We start from the raw sequence: 12657 nt of genomic DNA, 5'->3' as shown, positions 1-12657 counted from the left end.
TCGTGTGTGCTGTAGGAAGACCTTCTAAAGTCAACCTGTGAGCCCCGGTCCATTTAGCATGTACAGAATGATGCTCTGTTCACATCCACAGCTGGTCCGAATAGCATATTTTGTTCTCCAGATATTCGGCCCAATTCATGACGAATACCCTGAATAGTTGGGGGGAGTGTGTGTTCAGCCGGGGGGGGGGACATGTTCGGGTCCAGCCCTAAACTGCTGTTCAGTCTGAGTCCAGTTCATGAACACACTCTGGTGTCAGAGACGTAAACGCAACCAGAATCTTCTGCAGCTCCCTGAGGAGCCACTTCACTACAGACTGGTTTTCACTGTCAACAGGTTTAATTCTCCCATTTCAGCATAAATCACTAGATGTACCGGATGCTGAGGGTGTTGTGGTGTGTTCAAGCACAAGTAGATTACTGAGAAAAAAAGAGTTTTATATCTTTGGAATGGTGTCAAAATAATAATCAGTCATTAGGATTTAAATGATAAACATTAAAGGAATGGAGATACACCACAGGTTGTGCAGACAGAGCTGTATGTAGTACACCACAAAACACATGCAGTATTGTTCACAGGTCCTGACTGTTTCAGGTCAGTGTGCCAGAGGTCCTTCACACCGTGCCGTTTACGGTTCTCCTCATTCCTTCAGCTGTTGTTCATTGTTCAACACTAGATGCAGGAAGTACAGGGGAGGCAGTAGTCGTCCAGGCTGTATGTTTTAATTGGAGCAATGGTATAGCTATGTGGTGCCCTTACAGCACATGAAGGAGGGATGTCGTGGGGTTCAGAGGCTAACTGAAGGTGAGGATAAATACTCCCTAATGGGACATGGTTTACTGCTGCTGGCAGCTCAGCACAGCACTAACATTAAAACCTCCCACATGAACATACGCCATTAATCAGCTAAAATTATGAGAATTAAGTTAATATATGTAGTTATTACCACTTCCTATGCTCTGTTAATTTCTCTAATCCTGTGTGAAATGATTCATGCTTGTTAAAGATGCACTGATGTACTTAATTAGAAGATTGATTTTGCCTGGGACTTATAAACTGCCCGCGGCTTTAATTTCTTCACCTGAGCAGAGCCTGAGATTAGCTCTGCTGTGAGGCTGAGCGTTTTCAGCTGATCCAGCGGCTGAGCTGCTCTCTGTTCTCCCTGACTTATAGATTGCTTTAAGAGACACTACTTTAATGCAGAAATTATTCAATAATTTCAGGCCTTTTGTTTGGTGCTGCAGTCGCAAGAGGAATGAAGGTCTGAAGGAGCCAATTGGCAGCATTCTTGCAGTTAGCAGTCTTAATGATAAGTGCTCCATCTGGCGAGTGGTGGTGAGCCAAAGGCGACAGATGGAATTGTTTTCACAATCTGTTTAAATATGTTGTCGATTTTTCTTCCCCTTTTAAACCCTCCCCAGCATCAGACGCTTGCTGGCTAGCAACAAGAAGGAGATGTTTGATTTGTATTTCCTTTCATGCCGTATTCAGCCACCTGTAAGGAGGAAGCACACCTCAGCACCCGTGTGGTAGATGCTGTTGTCCTGAGTCCATCAGTACAGGGACAGAAGGTGATCGGTGTGCTGGTTTGTTTAGCAGTCACATACACAGCAGGACTAGGTGGTTAGTGTTGCTGGTGTGGTGAGTCAGGTCGCCTTCATGGGCTCAGATTAGAGGTCAGGAGGTGGTGTCCTGCAGTGAGGGGCTTCGTTATGTTGTGGGGGCATTTTGCTGATGTACGTGAGGTAGACATAGCTGGATGTCATCTGCTAACAGTGGACAGGTATGCAGTGCTTCCTCATACAGCTCTACAGGTTCATCAGCAGACGCTTCAATCCAAAGCGACGTCCATCTGAGAGCAGATCCAACACCAGCAACCCTAACCCTCTAGTCAGGAGGAAACCACCTGGATCAGAGCCATAGAACAGGTTCAGATGTGGTAGGGTGATGATGCCAGTAGCAGGCTGCCCTGTTCATACAGAGAACTTCCTCTTAAATCATCAGTGTTGCTTTATGTAAAGTCTAATGAGCAGCATTGTTCATCACAATCAGCTGCTTTCAGCTCACTGGAGACAGAAGCTGAAGCAGGATCCAGACAGCAGCTCTGTTATAGGGTGAAGATGAATGAAATAGTAATGAAAGTGATTTCGTTTGGTCCAGAGGAGAGGTCTTCCTGCTTCTACTGGGATGTTATTCTGACATATGGGTCAGAAAAGGAACAGATTCCACTGCAGCATATATCAGCTGATGAACTACTGCTCCTAAACGAACACGTTTCATTTGAACAGTCATTATATAGATTTTACAGTTTAAAAGAAAAGGTGCTTTTGTTTTTCTGTTATCCATGTGATAGAGGTTCATGGGTCAGTATTCCTGATTGGCTGAGACATTTGTTTTAAAATAAACTGTCAACAGGTCAAAAATACAGTTACTTTAAATTGTCCTTTTCATTCTTCTTTACTGTTAACCTTTGTTTGTATTTTATTTTCTGTGCTGTTCTGCTGGGATGCCTTTGCCTGTATGAACTCCTAATTACTGTATTAATTAATTAACTGTTTGTGTTTCACAGAGAACCAGAGGGCAGAAGAGGAAGAGGGTTCCAATCTGTGAAGACAGAGAAGATAAAATCGAGGTTTGTTTCTCTGCTTTGCTCCAGACCACTGCTGTTGTTCTGGTGCTGACACCAGCTCAGACCTTCTACCTTCACTGTTCTCTGCTGTGTTGGTCCAGTAATCCAGGTTTACTGGTCTTATCCTGCACATACTGGTCCATATCTCTCTCTTTAAAGAACAATCTGTGAAATGGTTCCTCTAAAGTTTCTCCAATGCAGAGTTTAAATGTGGATTCTGATGCTGACCAATAAAACCAGAGCTCAGTGAAGCCTGCTGTCCACTCGTCCTGAGTGCACACTGACATTATGTGAACATTCCACACAGCTGGAATTCTGACGTGTGTGCATGTACCGGCCCATTTCTACTGGTCTGTCTCCTAGAACACACTGAGGACGAGACACTGTAGTGTTCCTCCGTCTCTCCCCACTTTAACATGTTGTTCCTTTTAAATGGTGGCCACTGACGAGTACCTGTACAGCTCTCCTCTCTAATCAGCCATGTTTCCATAGGAACCACTGCCAAGGGAACGCCGGCAGCGCCAGTCTGCAGTGCAGAAGAAACCCAAAGCAGACGATACCAGGACCGAGTGTACAACCTGCAAAGGACCCGGCGACAACGAGAACCTTGTGAGGTGAGGCGGTGTGTGTGTGTGTGTGTGTGATGATGTGTGTGTGTGTGTGTGTGATGATGTGTGTGTGTGTGTGATGATGTGTGTGTGTGCGTGTGTGATGATGTGTGTGTGTGCGTGTGTGATGATGTGTGTGTGTGTGTGATAAGTGTGTGTGTGTGTGTGTGCGTGTGTGTGTGTGTGTGGTGAGCAGCCGTATCCTCCTGATGATTAAAGTTCAGTCTTCATTAGGCTGCGGCCGCCTGTGCTCTGAGGAATCAGGGCTGACGGTATCTCCTCCATAGGCCCCTATATTGACCTGCCACATATATTTGCACAGTTGATTAGGGCATAATGAATACCACAATTTATTCCACTCCTTTCTTTGGATTCCAGGTGTCAGGCATCTAATAAACAGGATTCTTCTTGCCACTGGAATCTGTGCAGAAACGTATAAATGCAGTAACGTAGATGAGAGCCGGCACCTCGTCAGCACGCCGTCATACCGTGAGCTTCTTTCTAAGAGACGCCTTTATTCTCATCAGGCCTTTCCTTGTTGAGTTTGTCTTTTCAGACCTGTCATTGTCTGATGTGACATTCACCACCGTCTGAGTCTTTAGCTTCAAACCCAGCTGTGGCTAATCTGAGTCCGACGTCCTTTATTTTCCATTCGACCAGTTTGCAGCTGGAGGGATGGAAATGTTTACACTGAGTCATGAAACCTTTATTTTAATGTCTGGTATTTAAAATAGGCATTTATTCCTCTACATTCATTTTATCTGACGTCTGTGCTCGTTGGGTTAGGGTTAAACTCAGCTCAGTCTGTTTCTGGATAAATTCAGACATTCTGCAGCACTAGCTCCATGATGCCAACAACGCCACGCTCACCACTGTCCTTCAAGCCTGCAGGCTTTTTAAGTTTAAAAAAAATACTTTGGTAATTCCTGAATAAATTCTACTTCCTGTTAAACTTGTGCCACTGAACTCAGCACTTCTCTGTAAGTGTTTCACATACCAGCAATTTAGGAATCATAAACCCACCAGAGCGTCAACAAATATTTAATCAACCGCAAATAAACTGCCAACTCCTTCAATAACTGTATAATGGTTCAGGTTATTTTTAAGCAGAAATGCTGAATATTTAATCGTCCAGCCTCCCTGTTGTGAGGATCTGCTTCCTCTCTGTGCCTCTGCTTTAATGTAAAATATTACGTGTTGCATTCCACTGACATCGCCATTTTTTAAATGTGGATAGCAGAAATGGAAAAGTAGACACAGTTTGAATTATTTTAGAAAAGCATTGTTAATAGAGAAGCCCAGCTAATGATGGTGAGTCTACCTGCTGTCCTGCACTGTGTCTATCCAGGAGAACGTTAGCTCACCTCTGTTTGTTCATGCAGGTTTGTTATTTCTAATTCATTTTTTAATGCTGACTTCATTTAGGAAACTACTGTTTACATGTGCTTTTCTTTTGCACTCCTTTATGAGCAGGTTTAGCAGACAAGAGGCATAAAGAAAAGCCAATGTAGAGGAACATCTACACACAATAATCCACATTTTTTAATTCTAACACAGATGCAGCGACATTTAAAACATGATGCTATGGCCGTGGTGGGACCAGCATGGGGGGAGGGGAGCTCAACACTTGAATACCAGCGTGTTTGTGTTTGATTTGTGGTGCTCCTGAGGCACCGTTTGAGTTTTGAGGGTTGCTGGTCGGGGTGTGAGGTGTGCTGCCCTGACTCTTTCTATCTTTGCATTGCACAGGTTGTGAGAGCCGGGGCAGCCACCTCACCTCCCATAAAAACTCGGGACAGATGACCGTTGGCTTAGAGACAGAGACAAATTGAGGCGTTTGAAGAATGGCGCTCGAGTCAGACTGAAGAACCAGACCGCCACGCCGTCCCACAACCACCTCTGATCCAAACTGGACCAGCAACTGTCCAACGAAAATTGAGCAGAACTGTCTGAATCTAAAACATGGAACCTAAATGCTGATCTGGTTGAAGCCGGTTTGATTTTATTGATTAACTGTGACTCGGTTGGTTCCTTCTGTGACCAGCTGTGATTACAGTCGTCTCAATGCAAGTTTGACCAAGTAAGAGATCTGTGTGTGTTCATACAATCCATGTGTTTGGGCTCATATAGTACTATACATATAGTACTGTACATATAGTAGTACAAGACCTCTGAGTCCTTAAAGATCCCATGAAATGGTGTCACTGCTTCTTTATTTGATTTACTGCCTTTACAAGCTGAATGTTCTGGATGGATATCAGTCATCGAAGCATTCATCAGTTATGAGGTTTAGTCTGATTGGACAGCCACGGTGGCTCTGTGAACGTCTTAGATGAACTTATTGGTTTAGTATATCATCACAGATAATAAACATGAACACCTCTGAAGAACCAGCGTTCCTGGAAGCTCCAGTGCCCATTTCATGGAGTCTTTAAGGTCATGTTCAGATTAGACCTTCATGGAAAGCCGGCGAGCTTTCTAAACCCCACATGGCTGCTGGATAAGTTCGACCCTCCACCCTGTAGGAGATGCTTCACCTTTAGCAACAGCTTATTTTTGCATCTTCTGACTTTGGATCCATCCCCATAGTCCTCTCTCTGCCTCTAGGGACTCACCTGCAGCTCATCTATAGAGCAGTTCTAGTAGATTGTCAGACTCTTTTTTTTCTGAGGGGGTGGGGTTCTCGGCTGCTGCTCTGCCCTTTGGGCTTCCCTCTATGACTTCTCATCAGTACCAATCAGAGCTATTGATCGGAGTCATTGCCACTCAGTCACTCTGAGCAGTTCAGTGTAAATTTGGTTCATTACAGATGCAGTTCAGCCTCGGCTTTCCGAGACTTGAGTGTTGTGTTGTGTTTTTTAGGTAAACAGAAGGCCAGAAATATTAAGAAAAGTCATCGTTGTGTATCCAACATGCCGACTGTCTCTAGTGTATAAGCACAGCGGTACAGTGATGCTACCATGAAGTATGTGTAGTCCAGACTATCGTAGTTAGCAGTGATAGCACCTAAATATTAGTCCAGATGTCTGTAGTGTCCGTAGATATTTAGAAGTCTTCCCTTGTCCTCATGCATCCTACAGTGACAGTTAAACTGACTGGTCATCAGAACAAAGCCCAGCTCCATCTCCCCGTCCCTGGTGGACCACAGTGCTGTCAAAACAACAGCTGCTTGCTCTTCTGTCAGGACTCATGACAAGTGTGGTACTCTGCCCTCATGTGTCACTCTGCTGCCCGTCCAGGGCCTGTATGCATGCTTCTGGGAGCAGTCAGAACCATGCAGTTCACTGCTTTCTGCCTCTCCGGGCTGGGCCAAACAGCGGGTTGGGCTGTGGGTGCAGAATGACCTGCTGACTCCTGACAGTCGTTTCCCTTCACGTCCAGTCAGTCTCCAAGACGATGCGTCATTCTTACAGTGCATGGCTATATCTATTTACCCAGACCTGTACAGTAGTTTAAGCTGAATAACGGTGATGTAGTCCTGTATAAATGATTGCTAGGTAGCTCTGTAGTGTGATGATGTGTACAGTATTTATTGAAGAGGTCCAGCATTCTCGTCTTTTCGTTCCGTGCCTACATACTTGAGTAAACATGAGCTCGTGTTGTGACCAGAGTTGAACTCTGATTGGTGGTGGCGTCCTGAACCGACCACCACGTTTTCTTTTATTTGCCAAATATTTGTTTACATTTGTTTACAGATATGCTTTTAAGGAACTGTTCTGACCAGTTGTGTTCTGTATTACTGTGACTGTGTAGGAAGTAAGAATGTGAACGTTGCTGCTCTTGTGTATGTGATGTGTCCCAGCCTCTGGCCTGTAGCTCTTGAAAATTAAGCAGAGCTTTAATAAACTCTTGACTTTTTCACCTTATTGCTGCAGTGATAAATGAGTGTCAGACAGCTAATTAATTGTTCTAAAGGTATGGCATCGGCGGTCCATTTGTGCGTGTAATGCCCTCTGTCATCTATGATTTATCACCTGGGAAGTGGCCTTCTTGTTGCGTAGGGGGCGGCTCAGACGAAGCGCTGCTGCTCAGCCCACATGGAGCTGAGCCTCCACGGATCTGATGGCTGCTCTCTTTGCCCTCACGTGTAGGAATGTGTATCCTAGCTGCTGATTCTCTGATATTTTCCTTCACAGTGTTCGTGCTGTAGTGATAGAATAAGTTCGCTGCAGAACCGGAGCTTGTCAGGAGAACCGGAGCGTTTAAAAAGCAGCCAGAGCACGAGACAGTGAAGCCAACAGCCCAGAGAAACCAGTAAACGATCAACGGCTGGTCCTGGTCATTATAATCAACATGGACATTATTAAGCCAGCTGATATGTCTCCCATCTGCATATTGTAGATACATGCAGCAGGCCTTTATGTTGGCAGAGAAATAATAAAATAAATGATCAGCAACCAGTCAAAAGCAGACTACCGAAGACAACAACTAGCTCCGACTCAGTGTGCTGAGTAAATGTCATGACAGTTTTATCTTTAGGAGTTTTATTCAGTGAGAGATCTGCATTAGATGGATATGTGACTACGGATGGTGCTTGGACTGGACGAACGTTTCCATCGACACAGAAATAAATGTAAGTTTGAAGCATCTCACTAACAGTTTAAATATCCAAACTAGCAGGATCTGGAGCACAGACCATCACATGATCAGTCAGCGGATCAATGGGGAAGATCTGCAAAACACCAACAAGCTACCCACCACACCTTTGGTCTGCTAATGAGGAATAACTGCCTCATGTGACGCACCCGGACTGAAGGAAATACTAAGAGTTAAGGATCTGGCTCTGTTTTCCCTGAGCTACGTCTGCCTCCTGTTCTGGCAATGCAGTAGTTCTGCTTATTGTCCAGGTGCCATCCTGGTTCCACTGATCTAGAACCGAGCTGGGTTTTAGAACCAGAGCTTGTGGTTGGACAGATGGAGCAGTGGCCACGATATTAAACGCTTCATCCCCAAACTGTGTTTAAACACCTCGTACAGTTTGTGATCTAGGAGGAGCTTGATCGTGACGTAGCTGAAGAACGGCGGCCCAAAGCATGTTCTGCTCCTCCACGACACGCTTACAGCCGCTGTGGAGCTCTAAGCTTCAGTCCCGACCTTAGCACAAGGCCGGCTTTGTACTATATGAACTGTTGGAACTTTAGAGCCTTCATCAAAGTATGAAGTCCACTTAGTGGTGCTGTAGATTCTGTTCGCCAATGACGGCACCAGGTGCAGCTCAGGTAACGTTTGTCAAACTGCTAGCAGCTTTGGAGGTATCAGATGTTTGAGCTGAGCCGATACCGCCGTCCCCCGTTGTGTCAAAAGCTGCTATTAAATCTGTAAACAGGCTAACAAAGGTGCCAGCACAGCCTTTGTTCTTCACAGAACAATCAGGAGGAACCAGAGAAACGTTCTGATAATGTGGCGCCATCATTTCAAGATGGAACCAACGGTGATCCTGTAGCCGCCCAACCCGTCGCCCTCGACCACACGGTCCCCCGAGGAGGACCAACATCCAACAAACCAGAGATCCGTTTGGCTTCGGCTGGTTCTGGGTTTAGGGCTTGAGAGTGGAGCTCAGGGATGGAGGGGTGGAGGGCTGAGGATGAAGAGAGAAAAGCTAGCAGGGAGGCTCTGGGAAGCAGTAACCTTTCCGATGATGAGTGCATTTCCCATTACTGCTCTGACACTAGATCTGGGGAGATGATTTAATGGCGGCATTTTGTTTTTGCTGACTTCACCCTTTTCCCCCCTATTAAAACAGAAAACACAGGAGCTGGGCCGGGCTGTGTGGGAAGTGTGGCCAAGCAGCTCAAATCTATTACTCCCCAGCTCCTTCCCGTCTCTTTATCCCTCTGATTCAGCCACTGTGTGGGTCTGCTCCAGTGCTCCCCGAGCTGCTCGCTCTTCTTCCTCCTCCCCCGAACCGCTTTCTTTCTCATCCCCGATGACCGCACTCTTTGCCTCCTCCTCGTTTTTAATCATGACACCCTAAACATGAACCCCATGGCCTTGTGGCAGCCCTGTACATGAACGGACCGCCTCGTCACAGATGTGTTTGAACGGACTCGCAGTGCATTTCTTGTTGTTTCTGCAGCAAGTTTGAGGCCAGTTCAAGTGCTACAGATTTTGAGTTTGTCCTACAGAGGTGAGGACAGGATATGTGGTTAAAATACACTCTTTTCCAGTGTGGTATCCAGTTTACTGAGGCCCCCTGCTGGAAAACAGGAACAACTTCAGTCACAAGGAGAGCACCAGGTGAGAGCAGCAGATGACTCCCGGTCATGAAGGAGTCGTGTCCAGATAGGCTCATAAAGGTAACTGCTGTGACTGGGCTCCTCCAGAGCTGTGACTTCAGCAGCCCATTCATTACTTCTTCTAGAACAATGGCTCTTTTGTAGTGCTGCAGTGACCCAACAGTAGATCAAAAAGTCGGAGGCTCACCAGCTACAATACTCCACCGCTTTCTGTGGAGCGACGGCGGTGCACTTTGTCACGGACGGGAGTCGATGGCGAGTGCTTTGTGTCACATTGATTCCTGTCACGTGGCCACTCCCAAGGTAATTGCATTACCCACTCGTGATAAATTCACTGCCTTGTTTCAGCCGTTGGAGCTCAGACACCAGCGCTGTTGCAGAGAAAAGACGTTTCTGAGGCCTTAAACCCAACTGTCGATACATGGACCCATGACTGGGTACAAAGCAGTCGGGGAGCAACCAGCATCAATACCCCCACAGGTTCTGGGACTGATCGTTAATCAGCCCAGTTCAGGTCTGTCCTTTGGTCCTTTTGGTCATTGTCTTCCTATAGTTCTGTCTTTGGGGTTCAGCCACAGTGAGACTCATCAGAATATATTAACTAAATGTTGATCTACTGTATTTATGGTATTTGTTTCCTTTAAAAGAAGAAATGATCTGTTCTAACAACGAAAAGCTGAATTCCAGAAAAGCAGAACACGTCCATGCTCAGGTCACTGCACCCAGGGCTCAACTAACATAATATAATAATAATAATATATATAATTAACAATAATACACTAATGCTTCTGGTTGGGCCGGCAGCTCATAGGGCTGATGCTGGGAAGCCATGCTACAGAATCTGTTTGTTCACCAGGATACAGGACTAGTTTTAGAATAATTCTTACATGTGAGTCGAGGTTAAGGCCGGGTTCTGCTTGACATAAAGGAACTGTTCCAACGTATTGTTTAGGACAGAAAGAAATGGTGAAGTCATGGCTAAGTCCAGCCGGTTTAGGAACCTCTGAGGAACCAGCCGGGTGCTGTACATGAGGCACAAACATGGAAGGAGAATGAGCAGGAATAATAGAAATGGAAAATAAAAATAAAGTAAAATAACTATAGAAATAAAAATAAATAAATTTAAAAAATAATTATATAAAATAAAACCAGATTATAAATAGATACAATTAATGCAGGTAGGAAACGGTGCTCAAGTGCCAGGGATGACCAAAGACTTTAGGAACTGTCAAGAAGTTGAAGGAGTTGGGAGAGCTTTACAGGGACTGAGGCTGGTGTCAGAGCATCTAGATCCACCAAGTCCAGACATCTTCAGGAAAGGAGCTGCAACCCTCACAGTCCTCATATCGAGCCTCTCCAGAACCAGAGACAGAGTCAGGAGCATCTCCCCCAGGCTGAGGAAGAACAGAACTGGACTACTGCTCAGTGATCCAAGCGTTCTTTCAGATGCGTTTCATTTGGAAATCAAGGTTCTAGAGTCTGGACGGAGATGTGGGCTGATCTGTGCTCTGCTCATGTTGGTCCACTGAGTTCCTGTTCCAGCAGACTGGCCAGCCGACTCACCTGACCGGAACCCCATAAACCCAATATGTGGTATCAAGAGGACATGAGAAACACCCAGCCCAAAAGTACAGACGAGCTGAAGGCCGCTATGAAAGCAAACCGGGCCTCAGTACCGTCCCAGCAGGGCCACAGGCTGTTAGGGTTAGGGTAGCGAAGCCCCAAACAGGTAGCGAGTGTTTATCAGACAGACTCCTCAGACGCTGGACAGTTCTGTACTTTAAATTCTTTATACGAAATGTACTGATAATTTCAGATTTCTGATTTCTATTAGCTTTAAGCCATAATCATCAAAACAGAAATCCCCCAAAAAAGGCTTGAAATATGTCAGTTTATGTAGAATGAATGAATATTAACCTGTAAAATTTACATTTAAGAAAATAAAATGACTTTTTTTTTTTTTTTTTTTACAATGTTCTAATTTTTGGAGATGCACTGGGATATTATTTGAGTGACTGTAGCAGATATTATGTCGTCATTGGGCCACTGTGTCAGGGTGGGCCAGGGTGAGGGTCCAACAGCCTTTGCATGGCTTTGCTTTACTTTGATTTGTCCTGTAAGAACTACTCATGTTAGTCGCCTGGTATCAGCAGAATGTGTTGCTTTCCTCTGTCTTAACCTGGTATAAATCATCTGAAAAGTTCATATTTAGACTCATATTTTCTGTCCTACCAACAGACTCAGTTTAATGTGATGTCATGTCTGTCCTGGTCGGTGTGATTTAATTTGGTTGTAGTGCTCCATCACTAAAGGCTACGTGAATAAATGGAGGCTCTGTAAAGCTCCTCAGGCGACGACGCTTCCTCTTTATGAGGCCGTAGACGGGAGTTTGACAGCGATTTTGAGCAGGTGGATGAGATCAAACGAAACCAGCTGAAACTTGGGACGTCGCCGCTGCTTGGTGACACCAGAGGGGAGGGATGAGAGAACTTCACACAGAGATTAAACAGATGAAAGTGGACACGAGTCGCCAACCGAGAGCAACACATGTAGCAGACAAAAGCAATCAATCATGTCCCCTCCACCACCTCACCTCCAATAAGATTACATCAATCAATACCCTCTCTTATGAGTGATTGGATTTTGTCTGCTTTCAAAGTACAAGGGAGGAGGAGCGGTGTGGGGGGTGGACCGAGGGGCTGCTCAATTTTCCCAATGATTAAAGCAGGACCAAATTGCTTTGATAACATCAAGGACCTTGCTGTGGCTGGGTGTGTAAGGGCAGTGCTGGGAGCAGATAAAGGCTGAAGGTAGCAGGTGACTGCGACAGTTAAGAGACTGAGAACAACACCGTCCTCATGACGCAGATCCACCAATGAGGATCCAAATTGGCCATCATCTGGTTGAAGCTACAGACTGGAGGAAGACCAGGAGACCAGATCCTGACCGTGTAGCCGACTGACTGACGGTGTTCACTGTCTGAACTGGGTTAGCGCCATTAGCACCTCACAGCTAGAAGGTCGCCGGTTGGTGTCCCGGTGAGGACACCCGGGATCTTTCTGCGTGGAGTCTCCCTGTTCTCCCCATGCAGCGTGGGTTCTCTCCGGGTTCTCCGGCTTCCTCCCACAGTCCAGAAACATGCTGAGGTTAATTGGTGATTGTAAATTGTCCATAGGTGTGAATG

The 12657-nt window shown here is 45.7% G+C and overlaps 1 protein-coding gene across 5 annotated transcripts in view; it reads left to right on the top strand.

Moving 5' to 3' along the window:
* phf14 (PHD finger protein 14) overlaps positions 1 to 12657 on the top strand; it is a 65793-nt gene that overhangs the window by 32803 nt on the left and 20333 nt on the right. For 2 of the 5 annotated variants that reach the window (XM_008281425.1, XM_008281417.1), the window contains exons 15-16: positions 2570 to 2632; positions 3122 to 3243. In XM_008281425.1, coding sequence (XP_008279647.1) covers positions 2570 to 2632; positions 3122 to 3243 — 185 coding nt within the window. Of the gene's footprint in view, positions 1 to 2569; positions 2633 to 3121; positions 3248 to 4986; positions 7104 to 12657 lie in introns of those variants that run through there. The other 3 variants (XM_008281447.1, XM_008281441.1, XM_008281433.1) reach the window with 2 other exon arrangements.

The sequence above is a fragment of the Stegastes partitus genome, unplaced genomic scaffold (assembly GCF_000690725.1).
Source record: "Stegastes partitus isolate 25-593 unplaced genomic scaffold, Stegastes_partitus-1.0.2 Scaffold6, whole genome shotgun sequence".
Taxonomy (NCBI): Eukaryota; Metazoa; Chordata; class Actinopteri; family Pomacentridae; genus Stegastes; species Stegastes partitus.
Note: the sequence above shows the minus strand (reverse complement) of the source record. Positions and strands in the feature narration are given on the sequence as shown.